Source organism: Colossoma macropomum, unplaced genomic scaffold (assembly GCF_904425465.1).
Source record: "Colossoma macropomum unplaced genomic scaffold, Colossoma_macropomum, whole genome shotgun sequence".
Taxonomy (NCBI): Eukaryota; Metazoa; Chordata; class Actinopteri; order Characiformes; family Serrasalmidae; genus Colossoma; species Colossoma macropomum.
The window spans coordinates 35,844,916-35,868,694 of NW_023494786.1; the positions used below are offsets into that span (position 1 = coordinate 35,844,916).

The 23,779-nt window shown below is 41.4% G+C and overlaps 1 protein-coding gene across 2 annotated transcripts in view; it reads left to right on the forward strand.

The window, feature by feature from the left end:
• LOC118804798 (fibronectin type III domain-containing protein 3B-like) overlaps positions 1-23,779 on the forward strand; it is a 188,685-nt gene that overhangs the window by 151,487 nt on the left and 13,419 nt on the right. For both annotated transcript variants that reach the window (XM_036565449.1, XM_036565450.1), the window contains 6 exons: positions 1,823-1,941; positions 3,043-3,148; positions 4,226-4,398; positions 10,955-11,068; positions 11,305-11,454; positions 15,649-15,929. In XM_036565449.1, coding sequence (XP_036421342.1) covers positions 1,823-1,941; positions 3,043-3,148; positions 4,226-4,398; positions 10,955-11,068; positions 11,305-11,454; positions 15,649-15,929 — 943 coding nt within the window. The remainder of the gene's footprint in view (positions 1-1,822; positions 1,942-3,042; positions 3,149-4,225; positions 4,399-10,954; positions 11,069-11,304; positions 11,455-15,648; positions 15,930-23,779) is intronic.

Below are 23,779 nucleotides of genomic sequence, written 5' to 3' on the forward strand. Positions count from 1 at the left end.
ACAATGAGCTTTTCTTACCCAGCGTCTCACTTTAAACACTACATTACATCACAGCAAACCAAGTACCCATCAGCCCCTCCCCTGAACCCCCTCTGACATCACACTGAGCGTGAAGTCACTGTGGAGTGAAGGCCTGGAGAGGGAGAAGCGAGATAGTAGAGTGCTGTCATTGTAATGTGTTCCCTCACTGGTTCTAACATCAAACACTAGAACCCTTCACTCTGTTACACTACACTACACTACAGTACAGTAATGCTAATTTCTGCTAGCGTTCTATTGGATATGCAGTGTTAAGTTAGTGCCAAGCTAACGGTGGTGTACATTACCTTTCCCACATTGGGTAAAACACTGATGCAGCTCTAGTTTAAACTCTGACATTTGAAGCCTGTAATGTGCTTTACTGTGAATGTTTTAGTGTTTCAGTAAATCCTTCAGTAAATACTTCAACTTGAAGCCTCACTCTGAACACTGGAGGAGGCTTTAGTACAGTACGCTTCACTTTACTTAGAGCGGACAAATACCACTTATGAGCTCTTATAATTTATAAACAATACTTATAATGTATGACGTTAGCAACTCATAATGCATAATAAACATGGCTATAACGTGTAATGCATTTTTATAAATATTTATAGCCATGTTTATGATGCCTTATGAATGCCATAATATGTTATGAATCTGTTCATAGATGCTTACAAACGAGAAACGAGAATAAGAATACTGAGAATGAAGATGTATTTAACCTTGTTCTGTCCGGGTCTGCTGGTTATTAAGCTGGTGGTCTGTGTTCTGTTTTGGATGCTAAACGTGTGAATGTTTGGGTGAATGATGCTGGGAATTTTAAAGCCATATTCTACTTCTGTAAACAAAACAAATTTACACCCCACCCCATCCCAAATGTAGCCAGTCCATCGAGATGTGTTTAGTGTCAGAAGTTCACTTCTTTAGCTTTAACACTAGATATGAGGAAGTAATGGAAGCTTCTACCCCACCAATTAGCATCATGTGTAAATCATCACTGGCCTCATACTGTGTGGAGGTGTTCAGTGTCTCTAATAGTCCTGATTCTGTGATTTCTGACTGTGTGACTCACTGTTATCTATAAACATGGACTAAAGTACATTAGCATAGCTAAACACAGTAGCAGCCACCTGGAAGACTGAACTTTATCTGTACTTTTGTCCAGTTCTATAAATGACAGTGTATGAGAGTTTGTGGCAAGAGCTGTGTTTAGCACAGCGCTAATTGGTGGGGTATAATTTTCAGGTACTTGTTAGCTACAATAGCCTCATAGCTTCAGTGCTAAAACTAAAGAAGTGCCAAACATGTCTCACCTGATCGACGACATCACCTTTGCTCACCTGCATGTTTTAATTGATTTTGTTAATTTGCTGTTATTTTTTTCACATTTAATTCATTTGTTTTATTATTTTTTGCTGACTTCATTTTACTTTATTTTTATGATCTTCATTTTTCTCATTTATTTCTTTGTTAATATCATTTTTAAATGTGCATTGTAAAGGATAGGTGGCAGAAACAGAAACAGAAATAGTCCGAAACATCTGGAATAAAATTTTGTTCAAAGACTTTCATTCAAAGTTAAGAACATTTTTTGCTCCTACAAGGTTACCTTTTTTGAGATGCAAGGTTTTGTCACAACACTGACAATTTACTTGTATTGATGATTGATTTTTATTAATGATTGATTGGGAATAAGGTTGGGAAAGTAGAGTAATTGTTTTCACACCAAAGCATTGCTGTGGATCTCATTTATTTTAAGATTTGTCATATTTAGATGGAAATTTCTCTGTTTCTTATGCAGCCAATCAGTGGGACGTAGCGTACAGCGGACCAGCTACCCAGTGTGTATGTGACCGCTTAAAGCCTGGAACTTCATACAGACTCCGCCTCTGCTGCATCAGCACGGGGGGGCACAGCCAGGTAACACACCTGCAGCCAGGTAAAAAACACACACCTACAGCCAGGTAACAACACACATACCTACAGTCAGTTAACAACACACGCGCACACACACACACACACACACACACACACACACATCTAAAGCCAGGTAACAACACACACACCTACAGTCAGTTAACAACACACACACCTACAGCCAGGTAACAACACACGCGCACACACACACACACACACACACATCTAAAGCCAGGTAACAACACATACACCTACAGCCAGGTAACAACACACACACCTACAGCCAGGTAACAACACACACACCTACAGCCAGGTAACAACACACATACCTACAGTCAGTTAACAACACACGCGCACACACACACACACACACACACATCTAAAGCCAGGTAACAACACATACACCTACAGCCAGGTAACAACACACACACCTACAGCCAGGTAACAACACACACACCTACAGCCAGGTAACAACACACACTACAGCCAGGTAACAACACACTACAGCCAGGTGATACACCTACGGCCAGATAACAAACCTACAGCCAGGTAACAAAACACACACACACACACACACACACACACACACACACACACACCTACAGCTAGGTAACAAAACACACACACACACACACACACACACACACACACACACACCTACAGTCAGGTAACAGCACACACCTACAGCCAGGTAAAAAACACACACCTACAGCCAGGTAAAAAACACACACCTACGGCCAGATAACAAACCTACAGCCAGGTAACAAAACACACACACACACACACACACACACACACACACACACACACACACACACCTACAGCCAGGTAACAAAACACACACACACACACACACACACGCACACGCACACACACACACACACCTACAGCCAGGTAACAAAACACACACACACACACACACACACACACACACACACACCTACAGCCAGGTAACAAAACACACACACACACACACACACACACACACACACACACCTACAGCCAGGTAACAAAACACACACACACACACACACACACACACACACACACACACACCTACAGCCAGGTAACAACACCTGTCTCTATCTGTTCATGTGTACGTAGTGTTCTGAGAGTGTTCCTGTGTGCACCCTGAGCGTGCCTCCAGGCCCCTGCCAGCCTCCGAGGATTGTGGGTAAAGCCAAACATAAGGAAGTGCACTTACAGTGGGGTGAGGCATCTTTTCCTCCACATTATATTCATTCATGTTTGTTTTGTTAGACTTTTTTACTCCTCTGAGGTTTTAATTTCACACTGATCACCACCTCACATTACAGCAGCTCCGGGTCCTCCGCTTTTAACGAACTGTCCAATGTACTTAACAGGAATGAGCCATCCTCTGCGCTGAGGTGCTAAAATAAACCTCCAGAACTTCACAGTCAGTCCTGAGTGCATATTTATTCAGGTAGACTTGAGTAAACTGTGTGAATCACATTACTGCTCCCTCCGGCTCCACACCCGCGTGACGGACGGGAGTGTGAACTTCGTTAGCGCCCCGTGTGGTCGTTTGTGATGTATGAATCACATTACTGCGGGGTTTCCTATTAGATTTCTCTTTTTAAGGTTCTTTGCTGCAGAGAGAACTTCAGACAGAGCTTCACAGAGCCAAGCAGAGACACAAACCCGCCTTTCTATCTGCTCAGTTTTACTTTATTTCACTAGTTTGCCGCTTTTTAATTTGATGTTAATTCCTTTTATGTTCTGTTTTGTTTCTAAGATTTTTAGTTTTCTTATTTTTTATTGTACTTAATTTTAATGTGTTTTGATTATAAATTTTATTGCTATTTTATGCCCATTTCTTATTTGAGCTGTTATTCTTAATCTTATGTTTAAATCCTCTCGTCTTGCTGATTGTGATTTGTTGTAGTTGATAAATTTCATCTTGATTTTTTTTCATTTGCTGTTTAATTTGTTCGGCTACTTTGTAAATCAGGGTCACCCTCGATGTACTTCCGAGTCGAAGTAAAGGTTGATTGGTTCTCTGTCTCTCTCTTTCTCTCTCTGCTCTATCTGTCTCTCTCTCTGTCTGTCTCTCTCTCTCTCTCTCTTTCTCTGCTCTCTCTGTCTCTCTCTCTCTCTCTCTCTCTGTCTCTCTTTCTTTCTCTGCCTCTCTCTCTTTCTCTGCTCTCTCTGTCTCTCTCTCTCTCTCTCTCTCTCTCCCTGTCTCTCTCTCTCTCTCTCCCTCTCTCCCCCTGTCTCTCTCTCTCTCTCTCTCTCTCTCTCTCTCTCTCTCTCTCTCTGTCTCTAGACTGTCCCTCCTCTGAAGGTAGCTGTGGTGTGCTACAGTACAGTGTGGAGATGTCTGAGGGTGAGCTGGACTCTGCTGTAGTTTACTGCGGCTCTGAGCTGGACTGTACGGTCAGCAGTCTGCTCCCCGGCGCCACCTACAGCTTCCGCCTGCGCGCTGCCAACGAGGCAGGGGTGAGTTAAACACCGGTTTGGATCACACTACAGCTGAAATGGAGACACGTATGGATTTCTTTCTATGACAAAGGGCTTTACAGGGAAACTCCACCAATATTTCAAAATTCCCTCATAAGTCATGGTTCAGATGTCTTTACAGTGGTGGTGATAGGAACCAGGGGTCGCCATGACTACAACACAAATATAGACATTTTATTTACTATCCAGAACCACCAGTGAACCTACACGAGTCTTCTGAGTTTATATGGAATGTCGATGATGGAAAATAGTGGAACATCTGAAATAATAAGTTTTCTTTGGGGACTATTTTGCCTCACAGCGCCCTGCATGTATCCCTCCACCATGAATGGAGTTTAAATTCTCTAAACGATCATAAAACAGTGTCTCAGTCATCAGGCAGGGAATTCATAACCATTTCATGTAGTAACTTTCTGTGAGGAGCTTTTAGAGGTGGACGTCTGGTTCCTATCACCACCACTGTGAACAGTTCTGACTCTAAAACAGAGCGTTTCATACCAAACCACTCTGAACCACTCTGTTTACAACTTAACCACTTAATTATGTTGGAAATTTGAAAAATTGGTGGAGTTTTTCTTCAGAAGATGCATTCACGTCTCATTTTCAGTGTACTTTTTCTATTTTTTGTAATGGCTTTTTTTCCACTCGCAGTGCATCTTAAAATCCTTGTAAGACAGAAGTACAGAAACCCTGGTTTAACATCACAACTATTCACACAATTTGCTTAATAGCCTGATGAGTGACTTCATAAGGGCAGTCGTGGGCTGGAGTTTAGGGAACCAACCCTGTGACCGGAAGGTCGCCGGTTCGATCCCCTGAGCCGACAGTACGTGACTGAAGTGCCCTTGAGCAAGGCACCTGACCCCCAACTGCTCCCCGGGCACTGTGGATAGGGCTGCCCACCGCTCTGAGTGCTCACTGCCCCCTAGTGTGTATGTGGTGTTTCACCGCACAGATGGGTTAAATGTGGAGGTGAAATTTCCCCGTTGTGGGACTAATAAGGGTCACTTAATCTAATCTTAATATTAAGACAAAGAATGTTACCATTGACAAAAAACAAGATTTGTTTAACATAACATTTATTTAACCTCAGAATGAGGATAAAGCCTAAATTACTATAAAGATCATCAGAATAATTCAGTAATAAAAAGATTTTCTGAATGTCTGGGAAGTGAGTGAGCCGAGCCGCCTGCCTCCACGGTAAATCCTCTCTGAGATTAAAGCTGATGCTGCTGCTTCCTTATTTCAGATGTTGTTGTTGTGACCTTATTGTTTTGGAAAATCACACTTCACTGCACATAGTAAAGTAATATCAACCACAGCAGACACACTGGAGCTAGAAGGTCATTGAAAAGTGCTATGTTTTATTAGTATTATTATTATTATTATACCATAATAACACATTCCTAACACTTTAAAATGCATTCATAAGGCTTTATAAACATGGTTATAAATATTTGTAGGAATTAATTACACTTTATAGCCATGTTTATTACGCATTATGAATTGTTGCCATAAGTAGAGTTCATAACAGGTTATATAGGACACAAACACTCCCAGCTTGCAGAGTGAGTTATGACTAACAAACCTGCCTCATTAACACACACAGTTTATGTGTCATTATTGGACTCTTATTGATGGACATATGATTTATAACCAGTGTTGGCAATAACGAGTTACAAAGTAATGCATTACTGAAATGACACTACTTTAGGCAGTAACGAGTAAGGTAGTAACGTATCTAGTTACCTTTCCGAATTAAATTACGCAAAACAGTCACTGAAATTTAAACAGCCTCGTTACTTTTGTGTACGGTTATTATTCGACTGCAGACCATAGCAGACAAACACAGCTTATTCCCTCAGCTTCCTGTTTATCATCTAATACCACCTGACCTCACGGTGGCGCACTGAAAAAGTGGCCGACAGTTTGCGCAGTGTGAGCTCACTGTTCTGGAAACATGGGCGTTATTTTTCCTCCTCGAGATCAAGGACAATAATACACTAGTGAGTTCTGGGTCTGTTCAACATTCCAAGAACAGTAATTCTAATCTTCTGAAGCAGCTGGTGAAACAACATGCTTCTGCAAAGCTGATGGCAAAAGACCCCAGTGCTACTGCGCTGACCAGTGAGCCCCTCCGTCCAAACAGCCAAGGCCCGATTTTAGAACCCTATAATTTTTGGGAATTTTTTTGGAGTTTGGGTCAATTACAATTACAGTTACAGTTATAAAGTATTTACATGTGACAGTCACACAGGCCATATGTTGTTATATTCAGGAGACCCTGGGCTGCTCAGATACACCATTGTTTGACATGTAAATGCTCACAGAAATTTGATATCTTTATGAATTTGGGTCATTTCTGATCAAACATTTACCCAGCGCCTGCTAAATTTAGTATTTTTTTAATTATAGAGATCTTGAAAACAAGTGCAGTTGTAGTTATCTTTTCAGAAACTGTTAGTCTGGAGTGTCTGTGAGCTGAAAGAGCAATAATTTTAATAGTGACTCATTCTGTTGGTTATTATGAGTAACAATGAACAATTATCATAAGGTGGACATGGTTTTTATTGATTTTCTGTCCTCTTGGATTCAGGCTGAGTCCTAAAACTCTGATACACAGCAAGACAGCCTTTATTTTTAATTACAAATTGATTTGCATATTTAATATCAGATATTTTTAATACTCAAAATCAATGTAAACTGAAAGCCCTTTGTTTATAATATGAAGGCTGAAAGCAGAGATGTAGTATAACAGTACTGAGTGGGTTGTGGGTGATTCTGGAGCTGATCTCTGGCTGATGGACGGTCACAGGTGGATGAAATCACTCTGGATGGTGAGGCGGAGTCTGATGATGATCTGTTCTGTGAATCATGGTGCGGTTTTAAACCCAAGACCTGGTCTGTACAGCCTGTAAGCTGGCAGAACTGAACAGGCTGGTTGTCAGGTTTGCTGTCAAAGACTTGTAGCCTGGGCTCCCCTGGGCAACCGTCTAAGTGTTGGCTCTGTCATCAGGAGATCACGAGTTTGATGGATGCTACAGTCGTCCGTGTCTGGGAGTCTAAGAGAGCACAGTTGTCCTCGCTCTCTCTGGGTCCCAACCCTCCCCGTCACTCAGGGAGTGCGATGCTAGTCAGTGCAGGCGTCCGTTAGCTGGCGTAACAGAACTGGCGTTTAGCGTCTCCTCCGAGTGCGTTCGGCTGTATAATGACGCTGCATGAGCGGCCTGTGTTTACCTTCGCCCTCCTAGCACTGGTGGTATCGTGTGATTGGGGGAGATCTGACTAGTGGGTGGGAGTGAAGACGACTAAATTGGGGAGAAAATCGGGGAACAAATCAAAAATAAAAAAAAACATGCTGCCTATATCAACAATTAGAATGTCAACATTTAGAAGTAACACTAAAGTTACTTTGGTAACACTTTCTATGAATGTCACTTTTGTAAGCATCTATAAACACATTTATAACATGTTATAATGTATTCATAAGGCAAACATGGTTATAAATATTTATAAAAAAGAATGACACTGAATTACACTTTATTGCCATGTTTATTATACATTATGAATTGTTAATATAATGCATTATAAATAGTGTTAATAACATGTTATACTGTCAGTGCCAAAGAAGTCAGTCCCAGCTTGGAGAGCATAAAGTAAAGACAAATACCAAGCTAACGGTGGTGAACATTACCTTTCCCACATTGGGTAAAACACTGATGGCAGCTCTAGTTTAAACTCTGACATTTGAAGCCTGTAATGTGCTTTACTGTGAATGTTTTAGTGTTTCAGTAAATCCTTCAGTAAATACTTCAACTTGAAGCCTCACTCTGAACACTGGAGGAGGCTTTAGTACAGTACGCTTCACTTTACTTAGAGCGGACAAATACCACTTATGACAGATACACTCTTATAATTTGTTATGATCAGTACTTATAATGTATTATGTTAACAATTCATAATGCATAATAAACATGGCTATAACGTGTAATGCATTTTTATAAATATTTATAGCTATGTTTATAATGCCTTATGAATGCATTATAACATGTTATGAATGTGTTTATAGATGCTTACAAAGGTGACATTCATAGAAAGTGTTACCGAAAAAACCTACTTTACTTTTAATGTAAGTCAATGGAACCAAGTAATTTTGGGCCGTTTGTTTTGGTCCATTCATCATGAAATTTACACACAATGTAAAGAGAAACAGGCATTTTCAGATTATGTCAAACTGAACAATGACAAAACGGGAGATGCAAGGTTTTCTTCCGACAGCAGTGATATATAACCCCGTTATAAGAGCTTGTAAGCTGTATTTGTCAGCTGTAAGTAGAGTGAGACATATGAGTGTATTTTTGTCCAGTATTGTATGTCTCAGCGTGTGTGTTGTTAGGACTGACTGTTATGCTGTCCAGCCCAGAGTTATTAATATAAATGCTCTCACTTAAAAATGCATTACAACACAGCAAACCAGGCACCATTTAAGAACCATTTAAGCATCAAATGGTTCTCTATATAGCTTATGGTTCTAAATAGAACCACTCTCTTTACTAAAGAACCCCTGAAGAACCATCTTTTTTAAGAGTGTAGAGCACCAACAATGGAACAATAGAACAACCTTTTTTTGGCACTAAATAGAACCGTTTTTAACAAATGTTCTATATAGAACCATACACAACACATTCTCTGTCAATCTGAAGAACAACTTAACCACGTAAAGAACCATTTAAGCATGAAATGGCTCTATATAGAACTCTTTAACTAAAGAACCTTTGAGGAACCGAGTGTGGTGCACCAACAACGGTTCTGCTATTCTTACAATGTCCTGCTTGTAACAATAGGAGAACCTTTTATGGCACTATATAGAACCATTTTTAAAAAAAGGTTCTATATAGAACCATCTACATTCTCCATCAATCTGAAGAACAACTTAACCATGCAAAGAACCATTTAAGCATTTAATGGGTCTATATAGAACTTACAGTTCTAAATAAACGCTCTTCCTGTCCCAAAGAACCCTTAAAGAACCATCTTTTTTAAGAGTGTAGAGCACCAACAACGCTGCTGTTGTTCTTACAATGTCCTGCTTGTAACAATTCACGAACGTTTTTTGACAATATATAGAACCATTTTTAAAAAGCATACATTTTAAGCATGAAATGGTTCTGTATAAAGCTTATGGTTCTAAATAGAACCACTCTTTACTAAAGAACCCTAAAGGAATCGTCTTTTTTAGGAGTGATCGTAGAAGCTCTTATACTGTCGTAAAAACCCCATAATTACAAGCATATAAACTGTGTGTGTGTTAATGAGTGAGCAGGTCTGTTGGTCATAAGGCACAGTATAACTCATAAAGCATTGTAGTAACAGATCATAATGCACAGTAACCATGGCTATAAAGTATAATGCATTTTAATCAATATGTATTTCCATGTTTATAAATGGATTATAATGTGCTATGAATGTGTTAATAGGTTCCTATAGACATTGTGTTTGTTGAAGTATTATTGTAGTTGTGAGACTGACGGCTCTCCTCTGTCTGTAATCTCAGAGAAACAGACCCGGCAGTAGAGGGATGTGAATTCAGAGCAGGTTCACTGTGTGCTGAGAGATGTTAATCTGCGTCTTTGTTTACCGTTTTCATTTGTTCTCCTCGAGATCCCAGACATGAGAATCTCGAGAGTAAACTGCTTAGAGTGAGAGACACAACAGACGTGCTCCAGTTCACAATAGGACTGTGTTTTAAAGAGATACATTGATGTATCTACACCGGTCAGGCATAACATTCTGACCACCTCCTTGTTTCTACGCTCATTGTCCATTTTATCAGCTCCACTTACTATATAGGTGCACTTTGTAGTTCTACAGTTACAGACTGTAGTCCATCTGTTTCTCTGCATACTTTGTTAGCCCCACTTTTACCCTGTTCTTCAGAGGTCAGGACCCCCATGGACCCTCACAGAGCAGGTACTATTTGGGTGGTGGATCATTCTCAGCACTGCAGTAACACTGACGTGGTGGTGGTGTGTTAGTGTGTGTTGTGCTGGTCTGAGTGGATGGTCATCCTCCAGTCCTTCATCAGTGGTCACAGGACGCTGCCCACAGGACGCTGTTGGCTGGATATTTCTGGTTGGTGGACTATTCTCAGTCCAACAATGACACTGAGGTGTTTAAAAACTCCAGCAGCACTGCTGTGTCTGATCCACTCAGACCAGCGCAACACACACTAACACACCACCACCACGTCAGTGTTATTGCAGTGCTGTGAATGATCCACCACCCAAATAGTACCTGCTCTGTGAGGGTCCATGGGGGTCCTGACCACTGAAGAACAGGGTAAAAGGGGGCTAACAAAGTATCAGAGAAACAGATGGACTACAGTCTGTAACTGTAGAACTACAAAGTGCACCTATATAGTAAGTGGAGCTGATAAAATGGACAATGAGCGTGGAAACAAGGAGGTGGTCAGAATGATATGACTGATACGATTTTTTTAGCTGTATCTTTACCCCCTCATCTCTCTTTTTAACAGTACGGACCCTATTCAGAACCCACAGAAGTGACCACAGCAGCAGGTCCTCCAGGCCAGTGTGGGGCGCCATCCCTCACTCTCACTTCCAATACGTGTGTGATGGTCAGCTGGGAGGTGAGCAAACCACTACTTTTTATTTGAACCACTAACTGGCCACTTAATTAGAAACATCCACGTTGTACTTTCAATAACTGGCCACTTTATCAGAAACACCTGCCTTGTACTTCGATAACTGGCCACTTTATCAGAAACACCTACGTTGTACTTCCACTAACTGGCCACTTTATTAGAAACACCTGCCTTGTGCTTCCACTCACTCTAATCTCTGTGGTGTTTGTGTGTCCTGTTAGAACCCAGAGAGTTCGGGTGCTGATATCTCAGAGTTCCGTCTAGAATGGAGTCGGGATCAGGAGCCGATGGAGCTGATCTACTGCGGAACGGACACACAGTGTGAAATCTCCAACCTAACGCCGGCCACACTTTACTGCTGCAGACTACAGGTACAGAGCACCACACGCAACCCGCACATTTAAAGGGCCCATATCTTACATTATCCTCGTATTGTCAGTCATGTTTATTAGTTTTATCTGACAAAAACATTCCAACCTGTCTTTATCCCTTAGAATTAAACAGGCTGTTTATATTACTGTGCCCTTGAGACTGATATTGGTTAGCAAGCTTCGATCTGATTGGCTGTCCTGTATTGTGCCCAGTTCGAACAGCAGTCCACTGTAGGCTGAAGAGGCAGGCTGAATGGGCGGGGCTAAACTGCTATAGGCTGAATTGGCGGGGCTAAACTGCTATAGGCTGAATAGGTGGGGCTAAACTACTGTAGGAATGGGCGGGGCTAAACTGCTGTAGGCTGAATGGGTGGAGCTAAACTGCTGTAGGCTGAATGGTTGGGCTAAACTGCTATAGGCTGAATAGGCGGGGCTAAACGGGCGGGGCTAAACTGCTGTAGGCTGAATTGGCGGGGCTAAACTGCTGTAGGCTGAATGGGCAGGGCTAAACTGCTGGCTGAATGGGCAGGGCTAAACTGCTGGCTGAATGGGTGGGGCTAAACTGCTGTAGGCTGAATGGGTGGGGCTAAACGGACGGGGCTAAACTGCTGTAGCTGAATGGGCGGGGCTAAACTGCTATAGGCTGAATGGGGCGGGGCTAAACTACTGTAGGAATGGGCGGGGCTAAACTGCTATAGGCTTAATGGGTGGGGCTAAACTGCGGTAGGCTGAATAGGTGGGGCTAAACTGCTGTAGGCTGAATGGGTGGAGCTAAACTGCTGTAGTCTGAATGGGCAGGGCTAAACTGCTGGCTGAATGGGCAGGACTAAACTGCTATAGGCTGAATGGGCGGGGCTAAACTGCGGTAGGCTGAATGGGTGGGGCTGAACTGCTGTAGGCTGAATGGGCAGGGCTAAACTGCTGGCTGAATGGGTGAGGCTAAACTGCTGTAGGCTGAATAGGCGGGGCTAAACGGGCAGGCCTAAACTGCTAAACTGCTATAGGCTGAATGGGCGGGGCTAAACTGCTGTATGCTGAATAGGCGGGGCTAAACGGGTGGGGCTAAACTGCTGTAGGCTGAATGGGCAGGGCTAAACTGCTGGCTGAATGGGTGGGGCTAAACTGCTGTAGGCTGAATAGCGGGGCTAAACACCTGTAGATTAAATGGGTGTATATATGTAAAATTGTTGATTTGTGACATCACAAAAACAATGAAATCAAAACGGGCTGTTTTTGCAGTCTCCATATGTGGACTCCATTCAGTGGGGAGTGAACGATACGATTTGAAACTTTGTTTACATACTGCTTCAAACTCTTTTAGGGAAAATTAAGATGTTCATTAAATGGGCTCTTTAAGCAGATGTTCCCGTCTCATACAGCTGTTAAGGACCCTGTGGTCCTGCTGCAGTTTGAGTTTAAATGTTCTTATGGAGAAATGAGCTCAGTCTCTCTACAGTCACCTTCACAGCTCTAATCGAATAATGTCAGCACAGCTCGGCATTCCACTCAGTTACCAAGCGCTCTGATCTCCACTGATGGAGCTCTGCTTTCAAGGACGTTCACGGGGTTTTTGGATACCCAGCTACAGTTTCTCATTAGGCTGAATGAATAAGCGACTCTAAATGTAGGTATTGTGATATAAACTGAGTCTGTTCTACAGTTTCTCATTAGGCTGAATGAATAACTGACTCTAAATGTAGGTATTGTGATATAAACTGAGTCTGTTCTACAGTTTCTCATTAGGCTGAATGAATAACCGACTCTAAATGTAGGTATTGTGATATAAACTGAGTCTGTTCTACAGTTTCTCATTAGGCTGAATGAATAACCGACTCTAAATGTAGGTATTGTGATATAAACTGAGTCTGTTCTACAGTTTCTCATTAGGCTGAATGAATAACCGACTCTAAATGTAGGTATTGTGATATAAACTGAGTCTGTTCTACAGTTTCTCATTAGGCTGAATGAATAACCGACTCTAAATGTAGGTATTGTGATATAAACCGAGTCTGTTCTACAGTTTCTCATTAGGCTGAATGAATAATCGACTCTAAATGTAGGTATTGTGATATAAACCGAGTCTGTTCTACAGTTTCTCATTAGGCTGAATGAATAACCGACTCTAAATGTAGGTATTGTGATATAAACTGGTAAACTGACTTTGTGCAAAGGTTTGTGCGCCCCTGGTCCAATTTCCCTGCTTTGTTGATTTTCTAAATGAAAATCACAGAAAACCCTGTTTTGCACATTCCAAAGTGCCGTTACTGCTTATGTGCTGAATTTAACCCATTGGGGAGTAAACAAAACAAAAAATGTGGTCTGTCTTATGTTTTATTTATTTGTTTTGGCATACGACTGTGTACGTCTGCCAAATAAATACCTTTTGGCTGGAGTCTGAGGGGGCCGACAGTACAGAAAGATCAAAATATAAAAGTGCATTGCAAAAAAATAATGAACAAGCAAAATAATATCAAAGGTAATCAATATGACTAATATTTCTTTTTGGCCTTATTCAGCCTATTGAAGTATGTGAAATAATTTTGTCTATTGAATCTGGAAGATAAGGTTGCTTATTTTGAGAAGTAAAGCTTAAAACGGGCAAAATTAGCTGCCAGCTGGAAGAAGACTGTAGTGTAGGAGGCGATGAGGCTGGATGCAAGTGTGAGTTGCTTTTATTTAAATCCGATTTTAGAGTCTAAAAACTGAGTAACAAAGGGTTCGTAGAACAGAGTCCATGGTTAAACAAAACCGAAGAAAACAGAACTAAACTAGAAACAATCTGCATGTTCTTCAGACTGATGGAGAACGTGTTGTGTATGGTTCTATATAGCACCTATATAGTTCTAAATAGCACCAAAATGGTTCTGCTGTTGTTACAAGGTTGACATTATAACCCGTGAAAATCCAGTTTTTATAAAAGCGCAGATATGAAAAGCAAAGTGCTGCATAATACATGCACTGCGATGAATGAACTGATAATTAAATAGGAGAAAATACAGGTTTACAGTTATTATCCCTGAAAAGAGGAGACAAAATAGATGGTCTTTTGGTGTAAAAACAAAGTGCAGATCATATGCAGATACTGAAACAGTACAAAACCTTATATAACAGCCTGAGGAATCAGACAGAAGTGAGAGGTTACAGTTCAAAGGCTCACTGCAGCGCCTCCAGTGTGAAGTATAATGAAGATGAAGAAGAAGCTGTTAGCGTTAGGAGAAGAACTGTGTGGTGTAGTCCTCATTAAAGCTGTTCTGGGCACAGACACCATCTACATACTAACACAACGCTGGAATTCTTCTGTGTATCAATGCAGGGATTAGACTGACTCTAGTCCTCTACAGCCAAAGTGTGAAATAGAGGGGTTTCTGGGGGGTCTGGGACCCCCTAATTAACCTCTTGGTCCCCCTGAACTCAAAATCTGACAGAAACATGACCATTTTCCAAAAATTCTGGCTTAAAATGAACTAATTATGACATTATCGTTGTCCGTTAGGGTAAAAACTGCAGCAGCCCTGAAGTATAAGATTTTTTAAAAAATCTAATGCGTTCCTGAGTCTAAGTTACACTTTATTTATTTTTGTGCCTGTATAACAAACCAAAAATAACCAAAAATAACCAAAAATATTTCTAGCATCAGACTTTGTAGAATTTCAGTCATCAAAAACAATTTTAAAATCTGTTTCAAAAAACAGTTATTGGCTAACACTTAACATTTCAGACCAGCTTTCACCAGCAGGGGGCAGCAGCGTTTTGTTCTTTTTTAAGCTTCGGATGCCAAGTGGAAAAAATACTTAGCATTAGCATGCTAACTGTTAGCCAATTAGTTCTTCAGTATTTTTTTTTCACCTGGTATCTGAAGGGTAAAAGAAAAATAGCCCCCTGCTGGTCAAAGCTGGTGTAACAAGTGTGAGCCAATATTTATCTATCACCCATTTCGCCAGTAGTTGAACGAAAATTGTGAGGAAGTCGTGGAACTTAGTCAGGAATGCACTTTCACTGTTTTTATCTTCCCCTTTAGGGCTTCTGTAAAACATAGACGCTCAAATACAAATTCGAGGAAAGTTACTTGTTTCATGTTTTTTTCTGAAAACTCTTATGAGCTCCTTTACGTGTTTGTCATGAGTTCAATTCAAGTCAATTCTATTCTGTTTTCTTCTCTCTCTCTTTTTCTTTCTCTCATTGTGTCTCTCTCAGGCGGTTAATCAGGCCGGGGTTGGTCCGTACACTGAGCTGGTCAGTGTGCAGACTGGGGCCGCGGTGCCGGACGTGGTCTCAGCTGTGGCCGTGCTGGATTACGACCCCTCGGTCAGCGGTCAGTACGCTCCCTCCACCTGCCTGGCGCTGAAGTGGGACGAGCCCTGCAGTAACGGAGCTGAGATCAGCTCGTACAGACTCACAGTGGGGGAGGAGGTCATTCAGCTGGACGCCTCCACCTGCCACCTGCTGCAGCACCTGCAGCCCGACACTCAGTACAGGTACACACACCGTACACATACACCATACACACACACCGTACACCCTGCACACTCAGCCCACTGTAACTCACAGTCCAGTTTTAGAACAGGTAGAACTTTGAAGTTTTGGAGTTGTTCTCCTTTTCGCCCTTCTGTCCACACTGTAATGTCATATTACACCAACGAAAAGGCATCTAAAACGCCCTCCGGGGGTCGGCTGGGTGTGACAGTGCTGTTTTATCACTGGATGGCGAAACTGTAGATTTAGGAACGAAACATGCGCTAACTACCTGAGGCACATGGTGGCTAAGCTAACAATCCAAATCCTCAGACTGTTTTCTTTATAAGTATGAAAAAAATTAAAAATTAAGAGCAAAATTGCAGAATAAAAATACAGAGTAAAATTATACAGTAAAAACACAAATAAAACAATAAAAATACAGAGTAAAATTATACAGTAAAAACACAAATAAAACAATAAAAATACAGAGTAAAATTATACAGTAAAAACACAAATAAATCAATAAAAATACAGAGTAAAATGTAGAATAAAAATAAAAGTAAAAATACGAAGTAAAATACAGAATAAAATTGCAAAGTAAAATGCAGAGTAAAAATACAAAAAAATTAATGCAAAAATCAGGGCAAAAATTAGGGTAAAGTTACAGAGCAAATGCAGTGCAAGAATACAGATTAAAAAACATTACAGGCTCAAAAACAGCAGGATTTGACTGTCATTGCCAACATTTTGTCTGTATTTACTGTTAAATGAACTGAGCTGCTTCTAAAGAACCTTTGAAGAACCAATTTTTTTTAAGAGTGTCCAGAACGTTCTCCATCCATCTGAAGAGCCGTTTTGCCATGCAAAGAACACTTTAGGCACGCAAACGGTTCTTCGAGTGTTCTTGTTTCTATATAGAACCATTTTCTTTACTAAAGAACCCTTGAAAAGCCATCTTTTTTTAAGAGTGTACAGTATGTTCTCCATCAATCTGAAGAACTCTTTCATGATGAAAAGAACCCTTTAAGCATGCAAAGGGTCCTTTCGAGTGTTCATGGTCCTATATAGAACCATTGTCTTTACTAAAGAACCCTTGAAGAACCATCTTAAGAGTGTAGTCTGTGTGTTCTGTGCTCATTCTGTGTTCTTGTTTCTGCTGTTGGCTGGAAATCTAACAGGCCGCTGTTCAAGCATTATAGCACACCCAGCCATTCGGCTCATTAGCATAACCGTCAACTGAGGTTAATGGCCTGATGTGGGTTATGAGGCTCTTCCATATGAACTCCATCAAACCTGATCCCTCCACCTGCTCCTCTCCCCCGCAGAGCAGCAGAGAGATGAAAGCAGCCCCTTTCTGTTGTTTTCTCATCATCAGACTCTTTGAAGTGTGTTTTTTGTCTCAGGTAAATGAAAACGGGAGGCTCTCCGATTCCATTTTCTGATCTGAGCTGATGTCTGTTCGGTGTCGGAGGACGGCGGAGGCTTTTTATCTGTCAAGCAAATGGTCTCATATCCACGGAGTCTTTTAGAGTTAGAATCCCCTTCACCCAGGATGAACTGGACACTCTTATCTGCCTTAATCGGACAGTTTCTCCGAGGGCAGATCAATCAGAGTCGGTCTGAGGGGGGAGTGAGATGGACTGACCCAAGGCCAGACTTATTCAGTACTTAGACTGTAAGATGGTTTGTGAACATTGCATTCATCCGTCTTCAAAATAAGAAAATGGTGAAACAAGACTTCGGCTCAGTCCCATTTCTTATTTCTACCCTTACCCCTCATTTTCAAGTCTTCCCTCTGAAATGGGACCCTCAAATAAGAAGAGCATCACTTCATTAACAGCTACCAGCGCTGCTCTGTAGGCGACCCTGCCAGTCTGCAGTGACAGCAGAGGAGGGTAAAGTTCAGCTCCTCACTGCTGGGCTTTAGTTACATTTAGGGCATCATATGATCTTCAAAGAGGGGGGCCAATTATTTATTATCACCCACCCCTAATTCTTCAGTGATATGAAGCTGAAGTCAGATATTCACCAGATTCTTACTCAAAATTTCCTGTTCCACCTTAAATGTTTTACGGTGGTGCTCAGCTACGTGATGCTGTGTCCATTAGCCTTTAGAGAATTGATGACTCCTATTGAGTTACTGCCTGACCTACTGACCGATTCTATCGTTAAAACATGCATGTGGCGAACAGCAGTTGGTGCTATACAGTAGACCTGAGCAGTATCTAAAAGTACTGATCACAATATTTAAAAAAATTTGATTATCAGTTACATCACCAACACAAACACCTACTTTATATTCGATTTAATAACACCACACTTTAAATAATATAATATTGAGTAGACCAACATCTTCTGAAAACTACTTCACTTGTCGTTTTAATGTATGTTACTGCAGACACGTGCGTTCATGAGCTCCTTCTGGTGCAGGTTCAAGGCAGTTTGTGTGCTAATAGCGCTCCCTGCTGGAGAAACTTCAGACTCCAGTGACTGTTGGAGTTCACACTTCTTAAACGTGAACCTCAGTTTCCTTACATATTTACAAGCTGTTTAACAGTAAATTAGTCCTCTGTAATTCTCTCTGTTTTCTCCCCAAAATGGAGATGATCGCCTTTTACGCATCACTATTGGGTTACTTATCCGTCATTGACGATATCTGATTACATCACTCAGACCTAGTTTACAGCATTACATATCACTATCATCCTCACATCCTCCTAAAGCTACCAATATAAGGCTAACAAACAGCAGAAACAGCAGGAATGCGTTCATTAAAACACATGATGGGGTCTTACAATATCAAAGTTGTAGAGGTATAAATCATCCTGCGCTGTGTTTACATGTTGCAGTAAACGGAAGACAACAAACTGGATCTTCATGTTTTCAACGTTGCTGAATTCTACCAGCGTTGAGTTGAACTTTGCCATCTTTTGCTGCCAACCACAGCGGTGAAATAAACCAAATATTGATGTTTTTGGGAGCCATGAATGCCAAACGTCTCATTGTCCAGGCAAATGCAGTATTATATATCAATTACATATCAACAAATCGATCAAAAAGAGTACGGAGCATCCTGCCTTTATTCCACCTTAAATAAACAATCCGCATTGCTAAAGTTCTCCTGTAATAATCATCCATTTTCATTGGTAACGCTGTCACCGTGGCAACGTTTGCTTGGCTGCATGTCACCGTCGGTCAGGAACCGCTATGAGGAGCAAAACATTGGTTTCAATCAACACTAACATGTAAACACAGCAATAGAGCCTTAGAGTGTGTGTGTCACACAAATAAATACAAAAATACAATATCCACCAAACAAACCAAAAGGGCAATGACGATAAGGACAGGTCAGAAATACAGAAAACAGGTCATACATAAAGAACTTTCACAAACAGAGACGCTCAGTACGCAACGAAAGGAGTTGGCAAGACCTCGCAAATGACTAAGCTAAAGCCCGGCTTTATATACTAACTGACTAATGATGTGTAATGAAAAACAGGTGTGGCAGTTTAGAATTCTGCTGAGGAGGAACGATGAAATGAATGTTCATTGGTTGATGGCGATGGAATAAGAATCGCATGGTCTCCCACTTGTTTCATGGGAGTTAGAGTCCTCCGGACCATTCAAGGACTCGAGTGATCTTGTGAGGAAAAAGGAACAGGTGGAGGAGGCGTCCTCGGCAGGAGGCGTGACACATATGCACAATATACACTAGCATTGCACTATTTCCAGTGTACAGTTGTACAGAAATAAGTTATGAAATTAAACTATGATATCTACTGTTGTACAAGTTGGACTAACAGATAATAGAAATGCTCCAAAATGACTACTGAACAAAACATCTCATTACATTGACTTCCATTGTAAGTTAAGAAGGTTTTTGCCTTCTCCTGTAAAGTGACCATTCCAGACATACAAGGTTGTGTCCCATTAATATGCTAATAACAACCTGTTATTATAACTTAGACCTGGCTGGCCTTCATGGATTCATTCAGGACACAGCAGTAGACACAGCAGTAGACACACCGTGTCAGAATTATGAAATGAATTGTTAATGAATCCACAGAGAACACAGATTTGTCCACTTACTGCGGGAGGTTCCCAAACCCACAGGATTTTTGACCAGATCATTTAAAGTGCAAACAAATATGATACAGTAATCAGTTCAGCCTGTCAGTCTTGCTTCAACACAACAAACACTAAAAAACAACCAAAGGTTTTCTAGCTGACCTAATGAGTGAGCTGGTGTTGTTTGGAAGCTACTAAGTGCTGGACGACATGCTGAAGAAGTGAAAGTTGTGAAAGGAGGTCTGACTCAGTTCAACAGGTTTAGATGCATATTTTTAGCCTCAAACTGATGGAGTAACTGGTGTGGCTTCAGAGACCTGAGCGTTCAGTTGTTTTATGATCTCAGACGTGAGAAAGGCCGTTATTAGAGCGGGAGTTTCAGACAGCGGTAAATGACCTGGAGCATGTTTATTACCGATAATGTCTTTCACACCAAACGCAATGTTTCAAATGTGTTACATCTTTTGATAACTTTTGCTGACTCACTGACCAATGACTGTCGTCTCTGCTTTTGACGTGATGACAGCCAAGCTGACGGTTCAGCTGTGTCCCAGCAACTGGCACTTTTTGACAAACCTCAGGAGGATTTGTCTGCCTTCTGCTTCCTCTCGGATGGTGCGTCTCCAAAATCAGCTCAAACAGAGCTCACACTGAGTTACAGAGCGAGCTGCATCTGAAATCTCTCATAAAGCTCCAGCTCCTGGATTGTGAAGGGTGAAACTCTCCGCACTCCTCTCTCATCAGCGTTGGTTTTGTGAGGAGATCTTTGTGACCTGAAGACGGTCTGCCTGTTTGTGTCTGTCACGGTGTGATAAGACTCGGTACTCACTGCTGTGTTTTCTTCATTTCGGTTTCTTCTTGGTTTTCTAGGTTTAGTCTGAGACACATTGGCTGTTTTACTTGTAGGTGGTCCAGCCTGGGGGTCCTTCTGTTTGAAAGACCCTGTTTGTAACCCTTTATCCACGACGGAGGAATTGTAAGCAGACGAAAGGAGAAACGTTTTACTTTGACATCTACAGAAAATGTAAACATAGCGAGCGTTTTGCTAGACTAGTAAATGAGGACGACCTAAATATGATGTTCTAATTTATATATACACCGGTCAGGCATAACATTCTGACCACCTCCTTGTTTCTACGCTCATTGTCCATTTTATCAGCTCCACTTACTATATAGGTGCACTTTGTAGTTCTACAGTTACAGACTGTAGTCCATCTGTTTCTCTGATACTTTGTTAGCCCCCTTTTACCCTGTTCTTCAGTGGTCAGGACCCCCATGGACCCTCACAGAGCAGGTACTATTTGGGTGGTGGATCATTCTCAGCACTGCAGTAACACTGAAATTTAGCCGTTTATGGTTAAAACATTCCCAGCCCCAAAGCAGTACCACTGCAGCCCACTGGGGGGCTCAGTGCACTACTGCATAAAACAGTAAAACGGACTCGCACGCCAGAGACTCGAGACTTGACTCAGACTCACTTGAAGTGACTTGTGAACATCTCTGAACACAGTATACACGGTCCAGACATGGCGCGGTTTGATAGCTCTCAGATTGATTATGTCTGCTGTCTTTAAGGCCTCACAGCGTAATGAAATCTGGAGAAAGGTTAGACTGTGTTGTGATTTCAGCTAAATGTCAAACACAGCCGCGACGCAGCTTTACCTTCCGCACGACTCTCTGATCAATACCCCAAAATACTCCCAGCACTCATTACTTTATTTTTGGAGTTCCATTTCGCAGAACGCTGGGATTATTAGGTGCTGCTGTTTGGTGGCTTTTGGGGAACATGACTAATCCGTGTAGGACTGCAGATGACAGACGTCATCGGCATTATCAGTGCAAAATAACATATCCCCTTTTTTATTTACGTGGCCGAGGTTACGGCTGAAATATCCGGTTGGGGACCGGAAGTGTTGTTCATTACTGCCTCAGCTGAGTCACGGGAAACGTCATGAACAGTGTGTCCCAATTCAGGAGTCGTGTTCTTCGGAGGCTGCATTTGAAGGCTGATTGCGTCACAGCGGCGCGACTAGACTGTCCCATTTCAAAGGCTCCTTTGTATGCAGCCGAGAAATGTGTCCTTCTTTTCCATGGCAACAAAGGATCCAAAAGTTTCTGGCTCCGTCTTTAAAGAACTTTAAAAGAACTCGACAGGAGTGGCGTTTCGTGGCACAGCGGTGAGGCCGGGAACAGCGGTGCTGTGACACAAACAGGAAAATCCGCCGTAGAGCCGACCATCTCATTTCGGTTCAGCCTCCACGGGTCTAAGCAGCCTCTGAAGGACACGCCTTCATAGAACGCGTCCTTCGAAGAATCCAGCCCCTGAATTGGGACACACTGTAAATGTCTGTAAAAATAGAGCTTTTTAAATGAAACAGTAGAAGTCATATCGCCCCCTACACTTCCTGTAGTGTATTACAGTCTGTCAGAGTGACTGTGTGGATCATATGAACATTATAGAGCTTTTTAAATGAAACAGTAGAAGCCATATCGCCCCCTACACTTCCTGTAGTGTATTACAGTCTGTCAGAGTGACTGTGTGGATCATATGAACATTATAGAGGCTTTTGGAGGACATCAGCTTTTTCTTTACCTGTTTAAAAGGGGGGTGTTTACAGCCTCAATTGTTGTTTGTCATGTTTTCCATTTGTTTGTTTATTATGTGTTTATGAGTTCAAAGCAATTCCTGCCTGTTTCTCTTTCACAGCGTCTAAATCTGTTCTAGCTGAACGAGTCCGCTGTGTTCTGCTCTGCTGATGTTCCGTCTGAGTTATGTTTCTGTTCCTCCTCAGTGAACAGTGAAGGTCAGGCTGCTGGAGAGCAGATCAATCACATATCCTCAAAATGGGTTCTTCAAGGGTTCTTTAGTAAAGGCAGTGCTTACATGTAGAGCCACTAGAGTTCAAAGTGATTCTTCGCAGAGTTAAATTAGGCTTCTCTATGATGGAAAATTGTTCTATATGATTCTTTAAAGAACCGGTTAAGAATGGTTCTGTTTAGCACCAACAAGGGTTCTGCTGTTGTTATCATAGGACCTTATTTGGTTCTATATAAAACCCTTTTTGCTAAGAGTTTTGCATTTGGAAAAAAGGAACTAAATCAAAAAGCGTTTAGCATTAATGCTGTACATCATAAAGCGTTTAGCATTAATGCTTTACATCATACAGCGTTTAGCATTAATACTGTACATCATACAGCGTTTAGCATTAATACTGTACATCATAAAGCGTTTAGCATTAATACTCTACATCATAAAGCGTTTAGCATTAATGCTCTACATCATAAAGCGTTTAGCATTAATACTTTACATCATAAAGCGTTTAGCATTAATACTCTACATCATAAAGCGTTTAGCATTAATACTCTACATCATAAAGCGTTTAGCATTAATGCTCTACATCATAAAGCGTTTAGCATTAATACTTTACATCATAAAGCGTTTAGCATTAATACTCTACATCATAAAGCGTTTAGCATTAATGCTCTACGTCATAAAGCGTTTAGCATTAATGCTCTACATCATAAAGCGTTTAGCATTAATGCTGTACATCATACAGCGTTTAGCATTAATGCTCTACATCATACAGCGTTTAGCATTAATGCTCTGCATCATAAAGCGTTTAGCATTAATGCTCTACATCATACAGCGTTAAGCATTAATGCTCTACATCATAAAGCGTTTAGCATTAATGCTGTACATCATACAGCGTTTAGCATTAATGCTCTACATCATACAGCGTTAAGCATTAATGCTCTGCATCATAAAGCGTTTAGCATTAATGCTCTACATCATAAAGCGTTT